This window comes from Berghia stephanieae, chromosome 12, assembly GCF_034508935.2.
Source record: "Berghia stephanieae isolate SIO BIC M18660-M18661 chromosome 12, UCSD_Bste_1.3, whole genome shotgun sequence".
In the NCBI taxonomy this organism is placed as follows: Eukaryota; Metazoa; Mollusca; class Gastropoda; order Nudibranchia; family Aeolidiidae; genus Berghia; species Berghia stephanieae.
The window spans coordinates 23,326,248-23,346,247 of record NC_088371.1 but is presented as its reverse complement, the minus strand read 5'-3'; the positions used below and the strand labels follow the sequence as shown (position 1 = coordinate 23,346,247).

Here is a 20,000-nt window from a genome sequence, read left to right as displayed (position 1 = left end):
TACATGGAAGAGATGCCTTAACACAATTGTATCTTTTGGAGCATCCCTTTGATGAACAGTTACATTTAATCAGATTTTGTGAGGCATGTGTAAGGTCAGTCAAAGTGGACCACTTTGGCATCCCATCTTCTTTCCAACCAAAATCTGATCTGGAAGGAAGACTAGGGTCTTTAGCAAGAGAGCGTTTCCATACATAACCAGCTTGGTAAACTGCTCGATTTAAATGCTGTTTGAGAGCCTCACGAGTTGGTGGCATATTGTCTGGAAGGCGTGACTTTTTTGTAAAAAGTTTACAAATCCCTGAATGATGTTGAAATACTTGTCTCTTTATAGAACTGGCACATTCTTTTACTAGTTTCAGCTGAAATATCTTTTACCCGAGCATAGAAAATTGATAAACCCAGAGCAGACAGTTTATCAATAAGACCTTTCTTTCTGGTTTTGGCAAAAACCATGACTCCTAAATAAACGGGGATTGGGGTTTCCTTGGACAACTGTTTTCTAGTGCTACCTGAATTTTGCGGGCTTTTGTTGTTGTGGTTCAACATGATAAGCTGTGAAATTGTCATGGTATGTCGATTCTGATGACCAAAACTTAGCGAACACTGACCACTGACCACTTCAAATGCCATTCACAATTTTCACTAATTTGTGTGGTACACTATTGACAATGCTATCATGATCTATATTGAGGGGTGATATGAATGTATGATTTATTATTTCTGCTCTTATAATATCAACTGCTTTTTGTATTGCAAGATCATCATTTGAATCTAAATCGGAAATAGCTGCTTGTGAAATAATATTCCCCTCTTTGAAAGTAAGCAAGACTTCCCGCCCATCCCTGTATTCCATTAAAGAAGGAACTCTCGATAGTAAATTTTCTTTGAATCTAGTTTTATGTACATATAAATCCGACAAATTTATGGCATTTAATTTTGACAAAAGTAAATTGTAGAGATCATTCAGCTTAAACACAACATTTGTGTCTTTGCGAGCTTGTTGTTGATCAATAAAATTGACAATATCCTGTTTGAATTCTGCAATGTGTGTTTTGTATTTGTTGTCTGAAGTATTTTTACATCTAAAATCGTCTGCTCTTCTGTGGAACAGTATAAGGCAAGGCTTATGATACTTTGCTTCCATCGCAATAAGATCACCCTCGGCAAAGACTCTAAGAATACTTGTATCTGAAAGAAGGACAGCTTCCTAGTAGACTTTTTGTGAAAGAGCAGGAGTCCGGACCTCAGTCAATTCCCCTTCACAACCCTTACAAAAGAAGCAGTGTTTGCTTATATGTGATGTGTTTAATGTGCCTCTTGTATCAGGACTTGCAACTGCTTCACTATTACATTGATTTATCTTCTTTGCAAGCCTTTTGAGTTTTGATTTATGAAACCTGTGTCTGCAATTCTTATGGTAAAGTCCATCATTGTCTCTCAAAAAACTAGCAAGACATTTCACAGGTTGGTTAATATTGAATTTCAATGCTATTGGCAATCTACCTGAGTCATGAAAAAGTTTGATATCCTCAGAAATGGCAACATAAGTGTCTTCAATACAATTTAACTTGGTTGCTTTTTTAGGGTTTGTGAGAGGAGAATTTTCAATGGTTTCTTGACAAAACAGGCACTTCGACCAGTCAATTTCAGGGGAAGCTTGATCGAGTCTTGGAACTTTGTTCAGATTTTTACAGTCGACAATGGATGTCTGCCGCTTCTTTCCTCCTGCCATATTAGCGCATTCTAGGAAGGAAAGAAAAATAAATCAAAACCCCATGACATACTCAAGAGACGATATTTAAAGTTATTTTCTACAAAGTGTGAATTACGTAGTTTCTCAAGTTACAGAAAATGTTACCATCTTAAGGCGATATAGGGTAGCTTGAGAGATGACAGAATGAACAAGTTTGTGTGCGTGTGAGTGTGTGTGTGTGTGTGTGTGTGTATGCGTGTTAGTGTGTATTTGTGTGTGTGTGTTTGCGTGAGAAAGGTTAAACACATATTAGTTGACGGGGCTTGGATAGCTCAGTGGTAAGATTCTCTGCAAAACAACAATAAAACAACAACAACAACATCAACACACACACAACGAACACATACTTCCAACTACCTGTTAGAATGGAACTTTAGTCCTTGCAATCTTGACCATTCAACAAATCAAACTAGCATTCCCATTTGACGAGGTCCCCAGGCTTGATGCTTTTAAGGAAACAAAGGACTGTGAGGCTGGCAAGTAGAAATATAACAAACAAGTCAATACATTGTTTTAAAAAACCAAACCTGAACATGCAAAAGGTAAAGCAATGTGTGTGACTATTAGCGTGTATTGGTAGAATTGTGCGTGGAGATGTTCTTTTTTTTGATCAACTGAGTTAATAATAAATTAGTTATGTATTTTTCTTTCTCGGTCAGCAGTAATGATAAACACCGTTATTCTATCATCAATCATCGACAGGCTAATCTATATCTAATCGAATCTAAAAGGGTCTAAATTTAGTACTGACATAGCACATGTAACTTATATTATACTAAGATAGAAAAATATGTTCAGATCCAAGCATGGGCCATAATCTTACTCTATCTTTTGCATCCTGGGGGCTTATGATATGACTCAGATTTAATCTGACCCAATTCTTTTTTCACAACTCAATTCTTTTGTCATACATTGCGCAATACTTATCGCACTAGCATGCGCATAAAGTAAAATAACATCACGATGATATAATACATTTATAATAGATGAAAAAGATTGTTCCTTACCTTTTCAATGAATATCGATTGCACAAAATAAAATTGTAGTTTGTTGACATCGTTCAAAAGACAAAACTCATTCTCTCAGTTATTTTTTAGACAACACATGATGCCATTGTCGGTAGATGGAGCTGTAGTCCGTTCCCTTAATGGAAAAATTGTGGAAATCGTGTAACCAGCATGAAATTTTCACACAAAGTGCAGAATTTTATGAGGATTTCGAAAATAGGTGGCTCCAAGTTGAAATATAGCTGGAACCACGAGTTATTGCCCTTTAAAGGTGACAAAATACATTTTTTTCAACATTTTATTTTTTTTTTTTTAAATTACGGTTTTATAAATATTTTATAATGATGTGGTTGTTTTGCTATTCCCTTGCGTACTTTGGACTCAGAAAATATTTTTCCATTTGAATTTTATTGAAATATATAAGAAAATACGAAATTCAATTGGGATTTTTCAGGAAATTAAAAAAAATATATATCTCCTTCCTAGAAACTGTTTAAATGGTTTAGAATCTGACATATATTTGAAATGCCATGCATTTCAAAAACATTTTTTAATCTTCACATCCTCTAAAATCAAGCAATATTAATTTGATTAAAAAAACAAAACAATAATAGACAATTCAACCGCCAAAGCAAGTACCCCTTCTCCTCCCGACACACACGTACAATCACTCTCAAACATAAGAGTACAATGTATCTCTATCATATAGCAAATAACACGTTTAAATTTATGTATATATTGTACAATACATATTTATTCAATGAAGAATTGAACCAATTAAAACATTTTTTATGTGTACATATTTAACAGCAGCATTATTATAGATTTACATCCCTTTTTTTAAATTACATTGTTGAAAACATACAATTAAAAAACGTGTTTAAAGTCAATCATTGTCTCTAGAACATTGACCATTGCAGGCACATAACAGAGTACATGGAAGAGATGCCTTAACACAATTGCATCTTTTGGAGCATCCCTTTGATGAACAGTTACATTTAATCAGATTTTGTGAGGCATGTGTAAGGTCAGTCAAAGTGGACCACTTTGGCATCCCATCTTCTTTCCAACCAAAATCTGATCTGGAAGGAAGACTAGGGTCTTTAGCAAGAGAGCGTTTCCATACATAACCAGCTTGGTAAACTGCTCGATTTAAATGCTGTTTGAGAGCCTCACGAGTTGGTGGCATATTGTCTGGAAGGCGTGACTTTTTTGTAAAAAGTTTACAAATCCCTGAATGATGTTGAAATACTTGTCTCTTTATAGAACTGGCACATTCTTTACTAGTTTCAGCTGAAATATCTTTTACCCGAGCATAGAAAATTGATAAACCCAGAGCAGACAGTTTATCAATAAGACCTTTCTTTCTGGTTTTGGCAAAAACCATGACTCCTAAATAAACGGGGATTGGGGTTTCCTTGGACAACTGTTTTCTAGTGCTACCTGAATTTTGCGGGCTTTTGTTGTTGTGGTTCAACATGATAAGCTGTGAAATTGTCATGGTATGTCGATTCTGATGACCAAAACTTAGCGAACACTGACCACTGACCACTTCAAATGCCATTCACAATTTTCACTAATTTGTGTGGTACACTATTGACAATGCTATCATGATCTATATTGAGGGGTGATATGAATGTATGATTTATTATTTCTGCTCTTATAATATCAACTGCTTTTTGTATTGCAAGATCATCATTTGAATCTAAATCGGAAATAGCTGCTTGTGAAATAATATTCCCCTCTTTGAAAGTAAGCAAGACTTCCCGCCCATCCCTTTATTCCATTAAAGAAGGAACTCTCGATAGTAAATTTTCTTTGAATCTAGTTTTATGTACATATAAATCCGACAAATTTATGGCATTTAATTTTGACAAAAGTAAATTGTAGAGATCATTCAGCTTAAACACATCATTTGTGTCTTTGCGAGCTTGTTGTTGATCAATAAAATTGACAATATCCTGTTTGAATTCTGCAATGTGTGTTTTGTATTTGTTGTCTGAAGTATTTTTACATCTAAAATCGTCTGCTCTTCTGTGGAACAGTATAAGGCAAGGCTTATGATACTTTGCTTCCATCGCAATAAGATCACCCTCGGCAAAGACTCTAAGAATACTTGTATCTGAAAGAAGGACAGCTTCCTAGTAGACTTTTTGTGAAAGAGCAGGAGTCCGGACCTCAGTCAATTCCCCTTCACAACCCTTACAAAAGAAGCAGTGTTTGCTTATATGTGATGTGTTTAATGTGCCTCTTGTATCAGGACTTGCAACTGCTTCACTATTACATTGATTTATCTTCTTTGCAAGCCTTTTGAGTTTTGATTTATGAAACCTGTGTCTGCAATTCTTATGGTAAAGTCCATCATTGTCTCTCAAAAAACTAGCAAGACATTTCACAGGTTGGTTAATATTGAATTTCAATGCTATTGGCAATCTACCTGAGTCATGAAAAAGTTTGATATCCTCAGAAATGGCAACATAAGTGTCTTCAATACAATTTAACTTGGTTGCTTTTTTAGGGTTTGTGAGAGGAGAATTTTCAATGGTTTCTTGACAAAACAGGCACTTCGACCAGTCAATTTCAGGGAAGCTTGATCGAGTCTTGGAACTTTGTTCAGATTTTTACAGTCGACAATGGATGTCTGCCGCTTCTTTCCTCCTGCCATATTAGCGCATTCTAGGAAGGAAAGAAAAATAAATCAAAACCCCATGACATACTCAAGAGACGATATTTAAAGTTATTTTCTACAAAGTGTGAATTACGTAGTTTCTCAAGTTACAGAAAATGTTACCATCTTAAGGCGATATAGGGTAGCTTGAGAGATGACAGAATGAACAAGTTTGTGTGCGTGCGAGTGTGTGTGTGTGTGTGTGTGTGTGTGTGTGTGTGCGTGTTAGTGTGTATTTGTGTGTGTGTTTGCGTGAGAAAGGTTAAACACATAGTAGTTGACGGGGCTTGGATAGCTCAGTGGTAAGATTCTCTGCAAAACAACAATAAAACAACAACAACAACATCAACACACACACAACGAACACATACTTCCAACTACCTGTTAGAATGGAACTTTAGTCCTTGCAATCTTGACCATTCAACAAATCAAACTAGCATTCCCATTTGACGAGGTCCCCAGGCTTGATGCTTTTAAGGAAACAAAGGACTGTGAGGCTGGCAAGTAGAAATATAACAAACAAGTCAATACATTGTTTTAAAAAACCAAACCTGAACATGCAAAAGGTAAAGCAATGTGTGTGACTATTAGCGTGTATTGGTAGAATTGTGCGTGGAGATGTTCTTTTTTTTGATCAACTGAGTTAATAATAAATTAGTTATGTATTTTTCTTTCTCGGTCAGCAGTAATGATAAACACCGTTATTCTATCATCAATCATCGACAGGCTAATCTATATCTAATCGAATCTAAAAGGGTCTAAATTTAGTACTGACATAGCACATGTAACTTATATTATACTAAGATAGAAAAATATGTTCAGATCCAAGCATGGGCCATAATCTTACTCTATCTTTTGCATCCTGGGGGCTTATGATATGACTCAGATTTAATCTGACCCAATTCTTTTTTCACAACTCAATTCTTTTGTCATACATTGCGCAATACTTATCGCACTAGCATGCGCATAAAGTAAAATAACATCACGATGATATAATACATTTATAATAGATGAAAAAGATTGTTCCTTACCTTTTCAATGAATATCGATTGCACAAAATAAAATTGTAGTTTGTTGACATCGTTCAAAAGACAAAACTCATTCTCTCAGTTACTTTTTAGACAACACATGATGCCATTGTCGGTAGATGGAGCTGTCGTTATCTCGAAGGGAGAGGCGGTGACAGATGACAAAACCGCATTTCGATTTAGCATTATTGTACTGTACACAATGGTTGAAAGAAACCTCTTTAACTGCTTTAAATATTTTTTTTTAGTCTCCTGTTGTTGTTTTTTTTCGTTTACAGGCGCTAAGACATCCTAGTACATACTTAGTAAAGGATAGGTCGACCTAATGACTCATAGTTTTGTTGCACGGGCAAAAAAGGACAATTTTTATTGGGGTTTTTTCTGCGGTCAGAAAAGTTTTAAAATAATTAAAAGCTATATTTTTGGTAAATAATAATGGAAAACATTAAAACAAACATATCTCCACGATCAAAAACTAATCAAGATGTTCTTAATGGGTGAGAATGTTTGTTTTTTATACTTTTGTCATCGAGCGCCAAAACGTCACAAAGTCCGCGTTTTCAATAGACTTTACAACAAATTTTAAGGTCTTTTCAATAAAAATGGTATTTGGAGCCACCTATTTTTCGAATCTTCATAATTTTCTGCACCAATTTGTATACTTAGTTTACTGGTTACAAAAAGTGCACAAAACGCACGGAACTTGCCGCTAAGAAAACGGACTATTAATACCGTTTTGAGACGAGGGGTCACAAATGAGTCCACAACAATTTGGGTTATCAGGCCTGCACAAATAGTACACTTGGGTTTGTTACACTTTATAACCTTGATAATAAACGCTTAATACATTTTTCCGAAGCCAAACAACCGATAGAGTTCAGATAGGAATGAATGAATGAATGAATGAATGAATGAATGAATGAATGAATGAATGCTATTGATTCTGATTCTATACAATAACAAGATGAAAAGAAGATTCGTAATCAATGGTCTCTTTTGTATTCCCCAAAACTAAACGAAGTCAGTTGCAAAAATCCTTGACTAGGTTGATTGACTTAATTGACAAGGAATGAAAAGCTCCATTGATTTCATGCCAGTCACGTGACGTGCATGCACATTCAACGCCATAGGTTGATTTACTGACGTGCTTTGGAAAGGGAGAAGAAAAGAAAAACAACAAAACAGTTTGTTTTTGACGGTTTTTTTTTTTTGTTTTGTTTTTTTTTTTTTTTTTGTCTCGTTTTTATTGTTTGTTTAAAAAAAAATAATTGTTGTTGTTGGAGGATGTTTTTGGTTTATTTTTTATTATTGTTTTTTTTTTGTTTGTTTATTGTTTTGTTTTTGTTTTTTTTTTGTTTTAATTTACTGCAAATGGGAAGCAGAAGTCGTGACGTCACACCTTTCTCCTTTCCGGTTCAAAACTTATTGGAAGTGTGTAACAATTCCTTCTGACAATGCATAAACAATGAATGGGTGACACGTTGAAACATGAGGTGACATAACTATTTTAGTAGCAGGATAATATAGACAGAGTCTGGATAGTTCATACGGTAGAGTCACGATCTCTCCTCCCTCGTAGTTGTCGTACCAGTAAGGTCGCGGGGTTCGAGCCCCCATCGCCGCGCGAAGTTTTCATTCTCTGTTGTCTTCTGGCGCTTTCCTACTCACTTCATTTCTTGTTAGAGATAGTATGCGCTTGGCGAAGAAGCTCATAACATTGCCATCCGAAGTATATAGATAGTTCGAAGATGACGTCACTCAGGCCTTTGTTATTGTTTTTGCCATCCGCGTTTGTGAGTTGTTCTCACTAAACTGTATTAACCAGACTATAAAAGTTCATGGTTACACAGAGTTTGTGTGTTGGTCCGTTATACTTCCGGATGGCAATGTTATGAGCTTCTTAGCCAAGCGCATACTATCTATAGGACCAACATACAAAACGGTGTGTATCCGTGAACGTTCATAGTCGGGTTACTACAATTCAGTGAGCATTACTCATAAACGCGGATGGCAAAAAACAATAACAGACCTGAGTGACGTCATCTTTGAACTATCTATATGTTCTTATTAATCAAACAAAGAACATTTCTCACAGTTTGGGATGTACAAAATTTAACAATCAGAAAAAATGTGTATTGTGTCGTAACAATACTTTTCAACAGTCGTAACGTCACTTCCTTCCTAATGACGCATGGTAACTTAGTAACACTGGCTCTAAACTATCGGAACAATGGCGGACGCCGTATGAAATATTTCTCCGGCGAGCATAAAAGCGTATCCAGAGGGAAAAACCCATAAATTTGATATTGTTTTGACTTTTACACATTTTGATCACAAGGCATATGAAAAGTTTTAGCCAGTATGAAGAATAGAAAGTAATGATTTTCTTTGTTTAGAACCAAGATGGCCGCCGTTGCCAGGCGGAATGACATCAGACTACTGAATCCAATTGTGACGATATTGCTGTCGGTGGCAAGGAGAAAAGATGGTAAAGCTAGAAAATAAGATGCAATCACTCTGATATCTGGAGAACAGTTGCATAATGTATTAATCCAGTCATCTGAAGGACTAATTTTTTTACTTCTAAGAAGATTGGAACCAGTATTTTGACATCATGCAATTGATGCCAATTTGATTCAGTAGTCTGATGTCACGCCGCCCGGCAACGGCCGCCATCTTGGTTCTAAACAAAGAAAATCATTACTTGTTATTCTTCATGCTAGCTAGAACTTTTCATATGCCTTGTGATCAGAATGTGTAAAAGTCAAAACATGATCAAATTTATGGGCTTAATACGCTTTTATGCTCGCCAGGGAACTATTTCATACGGCATCCGCCATTGTTCCAATAGTTTAGAGCCAGTGTTACTAAGATACTATGTGTCATTAGGAAGGAAGTGACGTTACGACTGTTGAAGAGTATTGGTATATCTGGATCAGCCTATATATAGTATGCGCTCGGCTAAGAAACTCACAACATTGCCATCCGGGGGTATAACGGACCAACACACAAATCTATGTACGTTTATAGTCTGATTAATACAATTTAGTGAGAGCTACTCATAAAAATGGCCGGCTAAAAACATCAACAAAAAGCTATGTGACGTCAATTTCTTTCTTCCCTATAGTCCGGAAGTTATCACACATATAGATAGTTCAAAGATGACGTCACTCAGGTCGTTGTTATTGTATTTTGTCATCCGCGTTTATGAGTAATGCTCACTGAACTGTATTAATCTGACTATAAACGTTCATAGATACACACAGTTTTGTGTGTTGGTCCGCAATACATCCGGATGGCAATGTTATGAGCTTCTTAGCCAAGCGCATACTATCTTTACACACAAAAATACACACACACACACACACACACACACACACACACACACACACACACATACAACGACACAAGGACGCCATTAAAATTCCCTAACTCCCGATACGATTCAGGCAAGAACTCGTGTCATGTAAATCATTTCATGCTATTGAGGAATCGAATGGGGACGATCTATATTACCTTTCCATGTGCTCGAGGTCATTGGTCACATTGCATTGCAAGGTGTGCTCAAAATTACCAACATAGTGAAAAGTGTTCACAGTTTGAGAAATATCCAAAGTCATATTTGGTCATTTTGCTCAGCGTGACTCATGGGTATGTTTACAACTGTCATAAACAAAGCAGCGTGCTTACATTTATGTGAGAAATGTCCAATCGTTGTACAGCAACAAATCATGTGATCGATGACTAGGTTGGACGAAATCATGAATATAGATCGTTCCCATTGGCCAAAGACATCAAATGATTATTAACCAGCAGGGTTTTTTTTTTTTGACCAACAAAACATGGAATTTGTGACACACCTTCACACGTGTTTGGACAAACATATTTTGTTGTTTATACACAATAATGTGAATGAAATCGACCTCTCTCTGATCATTGTTATTGTTTTCATACCGCCAAATGGATGACTAGTTGTTACACAATTTTCTCGATCCTATAAATAGTATGCGCTTGGCTAAGAAGCTTATAACATTGCCATCCGGAAGTATAACGGACCAACACACAAAACTGTGTGTATCCATGAACGTTTATAGTCAGGTTAATACAGTTCAGTGAGCATTACTTATAAACGCGGATGGCAAAAAACAATAACAGAGACCTGAGTGACGTCATCTTCGAACTATCTATACCAAACGTTTAAATGTACACAACAGTGGGTATTTTACTTATACCATCGATAGTAGTTTGTTATGTTGACTAATCACTGCCATTGTTTACATTATGACGTCTGTCCAAGAGGCGTGGTTATCTATGTATCTATAAACCGGTAGATAACCACGCCTCTCGGACAATCGTCATAATGTAAACAATGGCAGTGATTGCAGGTCATAGGTCAAGGGGTGTGATTATAATCCCATCCCTCTACGAGTTAATTCCCTAACAGCCGGATAACTGGAGCAAGAACTCGTGTAAATCATGTTCTATGAGAAAGGAATTGTGAAGGCGGAGTTGAATGGAGAGAAAGATAATAAATATTTATCGCTGGATTTCTGCATTCGTGGTTGCTAACATCATATCAGATCTATTTATAGATCGCCTACTGAACTTTTTCTCTCGATGTCAGCTAACATTTTTTGAGAAGATTTCCACCATAGGCAAAAATACCATGGCTACCGTTAAAAAAAATAATTGTTAAAATGTGGCAACGCGGTTCAGCGGTACGGTCTTTCATAAATTACCTGAAAGGTACCGAGTTCAAATACCCTCTGCGTTGTGTGGCCCTGAGCAAGTCACCGCACCTCGCCATAGCTCAGTAATCGGCGCTGCTATGAACGTAGCCATCGTTAACTTACAGATAGTTCGAAGATGACGTCACTCAGGTCTTTGTTATAGATAGAATGCGCTTGGCCAAGGAGTTCACAACATTGCCATCCGGAAGTATAACGGACCAACACACAACCTCTGTGTAACCATGAACTTTTAAAGTCTGGTTAATACAGTTTAGTGAGAACAACTCACAAACGCGGATGGCAAAAACAATAACAAAGGCCTGAGTGACGTCATCTGCATACTATCTATTGTTTTTTTGCCATCCGCGTTTATGAGTAATGCTCACTTCACTGAACTGTATTAACCCGACTATAAACATTCATGGATGCACACAGTTTTGTGTGTTGGTCCGTTATACTTCCGGATGGCAATGTTATGAGCTTCTTAGCCAAGCGCATACTATCTATAGATAGTTCGAAGATGACATCACTCAGGCCTTTGTTATTGTTTTTGCCATCCGCGTTTGTGAGTTGTTCTCACTAAACTGTATTAACCAGACTATAAAAGTTCATAATTACACAGAGTTTGTGTGTTGGTCCGTTATACTTCCGGATGGCAATGTTGTGAACTCCTTGGCCAAGCGCATTCTATCTATAGTCTGACACTGACCACCAAAAACTGACGTCAAAAGACAAGTCTTTGGCCACAAAAGAAAACAAATCGTGAGTTGTATTCAATAGTTCAACCAATGGGATCTCTTGTTTCCTTGAGCTCTACTAACGACAACTCCATAGACGGTTTAAAAAAATAACCACAAAACCACGTAACCTCGTAAACAATGCTTTAAAAATGTAAAAACTATAATATTGGGACGCCCGTAGTTTTAAAACATGTTTTCTCTCTTTATATAATTCTTATTTTTTCTTTCTTCCATAACGAGACTTTCTGATTCTATTGACGGTGGAGCACCTGTATAAAACATTCTACAAAAAACATAGTCATAAAAAAGTAGCCTGTCAGCTCGAACGCCTTTCAAGAATTGAGCAGAACATTAATCCATAATAGCTTCACGCTTTACTTTCACTTTCTTTCTTGATTTCTAAATCTGAAGAGTTCGCTTTTATTCATTGGTTTGAATAGTGTATTATGGGTGTTAACCCCGAAATGAAAACATATATATATAATGAGAACATCAGACTGGTTATATTTTGGTATCGTGGCAGATGAAATTCGAGGGGGTAAATCATGAATATAATATAAAATAAAATAACATATGATATACGATTCTTTCATTTCTTTGTATTTATCAAATGAGTTATTTTTATCGTGCCCAAAAGACTACGAGCTCGAGAGTAGGTATGTGTTATTGCATGATACAAATATAACATAATAATATATTTCAAAGAAATGAAAGAGTTTATTCCACCCCTTCAAGTAAGATTATTAGATATTTCGTGACCAATTGTATCGTATTAGTACTTCGATTCGCCATAATTTGTATTTTTTTTTCATCTGCTTGAATGACAATTTGACCCAATAACTAAAAACGTTGGATTTGTTGTATTCATGTGTACTAAAAACTATTTTTAATTACCAATCAGCTTTTATTCAACGCGCTCAAAGCATTATTTAACAATTACATTTACTAAAGATATGGTAGGGTTTTCCAATAGAAAGTATGCGCTTGGCTAAGAAGCTCATAACATTGCCATCCGGAAGTATAACGGACCAACACACAAAACTGTGTGTATCCATGAACGTTTATAGTCGGATTAAAACAGTTCAGTGAGCATTACTCATAAACGTGGATGGCAAAAAAAAAAAAAAAAAAAAAAACAATAACAAAGACCTGAGTGACGTCATCTTCGAACTATCTGTAGTGGTATATATAGATAGAATGCGCTTAGCCAAGGAGTTCACAACATTGCCATCCGGAAGTATAACGGACCAACACACAAACTCTGTGTAACCATGAACTTTTATAGTCTGGTTAATACAGTTTAGTGAGAACAACTCACAAACTCGGATTTCAAAAACAATAACAAAGGCCTGAGTGACGTCATCTGCATACTATCTATATATAGATAGAATGCGCTTGGCCAAGGAGTTCACAACATTGCCATCCGGAAGTATAACGGACCAACACACAAACTCTGTGTAACCATGAACTTTTATAGTCTGGTTAATACAGTTTAGTGAGAACAACTCACAAACGCGGATGGCAAAAACAATAACAAAGGCCTGAGTGACGTCATCTGCATACTATCTATATATAATAGATTCCCAACGTGGAGTTTATTGATTTGTAATTAAAACTACCACAGAAAACATGAACCATTAACACAATTTTATTTCAATGACTCCCAATAAAATAAATGGCCACTAAAGACACGTGAACAGAAGCGAGACTATTAGACGATTAGCCGATAAATATAATGATAAATTGAAAATTTAGGCACAACACACATACACACACACAACACAAACACACACACACACACACTTATATATATATATATATATATATATATATGTATATATATATATTTATTATATATATATAATATATATATATATATATATATATATATATAGCATTAATATATACATGATATAGTTATCACAAATATAACACAGACATAAAAAATATATCAGTCAAAAACAAAATATAATAATGTGATACAATATTAAATAGGTCACTATGAATATGTAACCCCGTGTGGTGTCCGGGGTCCCTCAACTGAGAGGGTCAAGAATAGCCCAACGCCAAGCCAGCGTGTCGTAAAAGGCGACTAATGGTGTGTGATTCCTCCATCTTTGAGTCACCTGGTCCTCCAGGTTGGGGGTTGGCAAAGGGTTAACACCCCTTTCCGTTAAACTCTAACCGTTACAGAAACACAGACAGACAAACCAAATCCTTTTTTTAGCTTGGGCGACCGAAGAGTTTCTGGAATATCAGAATTTATGAAGGACAACAGACAAAGCCGAAAGGACTCTGCTGACCCGATGACGTCTTCGCAAAACAAGCAGCTTCGAATTGCGTCGTGGAACGTTCGCACCATGTATGAAGCAGGAAAAAGCTCTCAAGTTGTGACTGAGATGAGAAGATACAGGCTGCATATACTTGGAGTAAGCGAAACCCACTGGATACAATCCGGACAGAAACACCTCAAGTCTGGGAGAAGATTTTATATTCAGGGAGAGGGGACGGGATTCATACACAGGGAGTAGGAATAATTCTAAGCAAGTTTGCCCAGAAGTCACTGAGAGGATGGGAACAATGCGGAGAAAGGATCATCATGGCGTCCTTTACAACACGGAGTAAGAAGATCAGCATGAACATTGTACAGATCTATGACCCAACAAATGATGCAACAGATGAGGACAAAGATACATTTTATGGTCTGCTACAACAAGTCATTGACAAGTTGCCAAGGAAAGACATCAACATATTGATGGGAGATGCTAATGCAAAAATGGGACAGGATAACGTAGGCTATGAAGGTATCATGGGACGTCATGGCATGGGAGAAATGAATGATAATGGTGAGAGATTTGCAAATTTCTGTGCATTCAACAGTTTGGTGATTGGAGGATCAGTGTTCCCCCATAAGAGGATCCACAAAGCAACTTGGGTCTCACCAGATGGTATGACAGAGAATCAGATTGATCATTTTTGTATCTCTCGTAGATTCAGACGTTCATTGGAAGATGTGACAGTACGGAGAGGGGCAGATGTTGGATCAGACCATCACCTGCTATTGGCAAAGCTTAAGCTCCGACTCAGAAAACACGGGCCAGATCACATACAAGAAGAAAATTCGAGGTGAATGCACTTGATGGGGAAAAGAATGAGGAATTCAAACTACAATTGAGTAATAGATTCCAACCTTTTACTGAGCTCGAGGAGGACATAGATGTAGAGTCACATTGGGCAAAGATCAAGGAAGTCTACATAACAACTTGCCACGAGGTATTGGGGGTAAAGAAATCGGAACATAAAGAATGGATAAGTCCAACCACCTTGGACCTTATTGAAAAGAGGAGAACAAGGAAGGAACAAGTGAATGCAAGCCGAACAAGGGCTTCAAGACTGGATGCACAAGAGCAGTATCGAGCCATAGCTAAGGAAGTCAAAAGATCTGTGAAGAAAGACAAGGAAGCATTCATGAACAGACTTGCAGAGAAAGCAGAAGCAGCAGCGACTGGAGGACACATGAGGATCCTTTATCAAACTACCAAGACACTTGCTGGAAAATATGGGAAACCAGAGGTACCAGTCGAAGACAAAGATGGGAAAACTATTTTTGGAAAAGAGGCTCAATCTGAACGATGGAGGGAACATTTCAACTGCCTTCTGAACAGACCACCACCAGACAACCAGCCAGAAATTTTGCCTGCAAGGAATGAGCTACCAATTAGCTGTGATCCACCATCGATAGCAGAGATTGTGGGTGCCATTAACAAGATGAAAAGGGGGAAAGCTGCTGGACCAGACCAGATTCCACCGGAGGCTCTAAAAGTTGATGCGGAAAGAAATGCTGAGGCCCTGCACCCACTATTTGAGAGAATCTGGAATGACGGGATATTCCCAAAGGATTGGAAGGAAGGACATCTTATCAAGCTTCCAAAGAAAGGGGACCTCAGTAATTGTAATAATTATCGAGGCATCACTCTTCTTTCTATCCCAGGAAAGGTTTTCAACGGTATTATTCTAGAGAGAATTAAGAATGCAACAGATGCTAAACTGCGGGACGAACAGGCAGGTTTTCGAAAAAACCGTTCAACCACCGACCAGATTGCCTCTCTGCGAGTCATAGTGGAACAGTCTATAGAATGGAACTCTCCTCTTATTGTCAACTTTCTGGATTACGAGAAGGCTTTCGACAGTATTGACAGAGCAACATTGTGGAAATTTCTGGCACATTATGGACTCCCTGAAAAGATAGTAAACCTCATTAAGGAAATGTATGAAGGATCAAGTTGCAGGGTTGTACATGAAGATCAGCTTACTGACAGCTTTGAAATTAAGACTGGTGTCAAGCAGGGATGCTTGCTCTCTCCATTCCTGTTCATCCTTGCCATTGATTGGCTAATGAAGGAAACCTCCAAAGGGAGAAGAAATGGAATACAGTGGACCCCCTGGACACAGTTGGATGATCTGGATTTTGCAGATGATCTGGCTCTTTTGTCCCACACCCAGGACCAGATGCAAGCAAAAACCACAATTATAAACAGCCTGTCGGAATCAATTGGTCTAAGAATTCACCCTGCAAAGTCAAAGGTCTTGAGGATAGGTACGCGTCAAAGGGAGCAGATCAAAGTTAAAGATCAGGAACTCGAAGATATAGACACTTTCTGCTATCTCGGAATTGACAAGGATGGAGGCACGGAAGCAGAGGTGAAAGCACGAATAGGAAAGGCACAGGCTGCATTCACATCTTTGAACAGAGTTTGGAGAACTAAAGATATCTCCCTTCAACTAAAGCTAAGACTTTTCAACTCAAACGTGAAGTCTGTCCTACTGTATGGATGTGAAACTTGGAACGCATCACAGGCATGTATAAGGAGGGTACAGATTTTCGTAAACAGGTGCATGCGTAAGCTACTCAGAATAAAATGGATGGATAGAATAAAAAATGAAGAAGTATGGAAAAGAACACAACAGAAACCAGTGGGAGAGGATATAGAAGAAGACGATGGAGATGGATTGGACACACGCTTAGAAAGAATGACTCAACTATAACAAAGAAAGTATTGGACTGGAACCCTCAGGGCAGAAGATCAAGGGGAAGGCCACGAGGAACATGGAGATGAATTAAAGAAGCTGATATACAGAGAAGTGGTAAGACCTGGAATGAGATAAAAAAGTTGGCTCAGGATAGAGAAGGATGGAAACTGTTTGTCTGTGGCCTATACCCTGACCCAGGGTGAAAAAGGCAATGATGAAAAAAATGATGATGATGAATATGTATATATAAATATATATATATATATATATATATATATATATATATATATATATATATATATATATATATATATATATTCTGTTTCCGTTCATGCGTCTTTAGTGGCCATTTTATTTTAGTGAGAGTAATTAACTCATTCAAGAATAATATAATATAAATTATCGACAGAAATATGTGAGTGACCGAGTGACCTTATTTATTTATTTCTTATAGATAGTATGCAGATGACGTCACTCAGGCCTTTGTTATTGTTTTTGCCATCCGCGTTTGTGAGTTGTTCTCACTAAACTGTATTAACCAGACTATAAAAGTTCATGGTTACACAGAGTTTGTGTGCTGGTCCGTTATACTTCCGGATGGCAATGTTGTGAACTCCTTGGCCAAGCGCATTCTATCTATACTCTAACCAACATTATCGAGCATTATCGTACCGACAAGTACCCACCAACACTCATAATATACATACATATATATATATATATATATATATATATATTATATATATATTACTTTAATATTTACCACAATGTTGGAGTCAGTCTACATTGATGTTTCAGGCCTACAGACAACAAACCAAACTCATGTAACACACAGTCCTGAGACGATGGCTGATTCGGCCTGAAACATCAATGTAGACTGACTGCAACATTGTGGTAAATACTAAAATAATAATTCGCTCCATTGCTACATGTCGAGCACTATCCGTACCATATGTGTATCAAACACGATTCAATATATATATATATATATATATATATATATATATATATATATATATATATATATGGTTACAAATATACACTGAAATATGAAAAAGAGGAAGAAAATAGACCTATTCATTCAATAAGATACCAAAGAAGAAGGAACATAACATGGTTCAATTCTCTCGCTACAGTGAAAATGTGACACCATCTATCTACAAACAATTCTTCAACCTTCTACAAAAATGCTCAGCCTGCGAGGCCCACTCCTCTACAAAAATGCTTCCAACAAGACAATGTTTTTTTTTGTACCCAATGGGAAATAAAAATGCCATCAAGATAGGAGGATACCCCTGCATGCCAAACATCCATCGTATCAAATCATCTCTAAAACAAAAGAAAACTATCCCAACCAGAACAATCTAACGACAATCTTCAGAAAAAAATGTAATTAATTGCAGAACCCAGACAACATGCCAATACGCTTCAAGTAATAACGTCACTTCCTTCCTAATGACGCATCGTAACTTAGTAACTGGTTCTAAACTATCGGAACAATGGCGGACGCCCTTATGAAATATTTCTCCGACGAGCATAAAAGTGTATCCAGTGGAAAAAAAAAACCCATTATAAATCTGATCATGTTTTGACTTTTACACATTCTGATCACGAGACATGTGAAAAAGTTCTAGCCAGCATGAAGAATAAATAGTGCCGATTTTCTTTGTTTAGAATCACGGTGGCCGCCGTTGCTGGACGACGTGACATCAGACTATTGAATCCAATTAAAAGGCAATAGGATTTAATAGTCTGATGTCATATCCACCCAGCAACAAGCAGCTTAGTTCTAAACAAAGAAAATCGGTACTTTTTATTCTTCCTGCTGGCTAGAACTTTTTCACGTGTCATGTGATCAAAATGTATAAAAGTCAAAACATGATCAGATTCATAATGTTTTTCTCCTCTGGATATACTTTTATGCTGGTCGAAGTATTTCATAAGGGCGTCCGCCACTGTTCCGATAGTTTAGAACCAGTTACTAAGTTACTATGCGTCATTACGAGGGAAGTGACGTCACGACTGTCGAAGCCTGTTCCACAGAATGGATGAAATTGACGTCACTCAGCTCTTTGTTACTCTTTTTTATACAGTCAGCTGGCTGATAAGTTCTCACCAAATTCTACCAATCAGACTACAACCGTTAAAGTACAAAAAAGAAAAGAAAACAAAAAACTTGAGCTTTTATATAGATAGTATGCGCTTGCCTAAAAAACTCACAACATTGCCATCCGGAAGTATAACGGACCGACACACAAAACTTTGTGTAACCACGATCGTTTATAGTAAGGTTAATACAGCTTAGTGAGAATTACTCATAAACGCGGATGGCAAAAAACAATAACAAAGACGTGAGTGACGTCATCTTCGAACTATCTATAGAGCAATGTTCACCAAACTTTCTCAAAGCGCTTTACTAGGGGTCCACCCTGGCCAACAGCAACACGTAGCACGTAGAACGAGACATGAGGCCTGTTAGGCAATATAACAATTTTTTTTCCGACGGAGACTACGCTGTTTACGGCCAGGTTCTCTTCTTACACCTGAGTACGGTGAGAGATGGTGAGTAAAGAGCCTTTTCTAAGGTCTCAACTTTGCGCCGCTCCAGAGCGGGGCTCGAACTCAGGACCTTCCGATCCGGAAGAGAGTGCCATACAAATCCACATAGTCGCACAAAGGATTATGGCTCACATTCTGGCTCATATAGGCACCTCTAGTTTTTGATACACATAATTTTTAAGTGCTAGTGCGTTGTATTTGGCTGGCAAAGGGTGTGAGTATTATACCTTAAAACATATCATCAGTGGCTTGCCATGCATAGCGACAAGAGGTCAGATAGGAACCGTGCATATCTGTGCCGTAATCTCTGTTTAAGGTGTGGCTCCCCTAAATATTTGAGATTCAATTTAAACATTTTCTGTCTACATTCCCGCCCAAAGGTTGAGTAGTGAAATAGAGGAGAGAGGGGGAGAGAGAGAGAGAGAGAGAGAGAGAGAGAGAGAGAGAGAGAGAGAGAGAGAGAGAGAGAGAGAGAGAGAGAG

The 20,000-nt window shown here is 37.4% G+C and overlaps 1 protein-coding gene and 1 long non-coding RNA gene across 2 annotated transcripts in view; both read right to left on the bottom strand.

Moving 5' to 3' along the window:
• LOC144957524 (uncharacterized) overlaps nt 1–20,000 on the bottom strand; it is a 118,009-nt gene that overhangs the window by 39,596 nt on the left and 58,413 nt on the right. The gene's annotated exons all lie outside the window — the stretch shown is intronic.
• LOC144958087 (uncharacterized) lies at nt 1,190–2,839 on the bottom strand. The gene is made up of 3 exons (XM_078889724.1): nt 2,763–2,839; nt 2,113–2,228; nt 1,190–1,745 (listed from the first exon to the last, which is right to left on the bottom strand). Exon 3 carries the CDS (start codon nt 1,732–1,734, stop codon nt 1,210–1,212), a length of 525 nt encoding a protein of 174 aa, XP_078745850.1. The 5' UTR covers nt 1,735–1,745; nt 2,113–2,228; nt 2,763–2,839; the 3' UTR covers nt 1,190–1,209.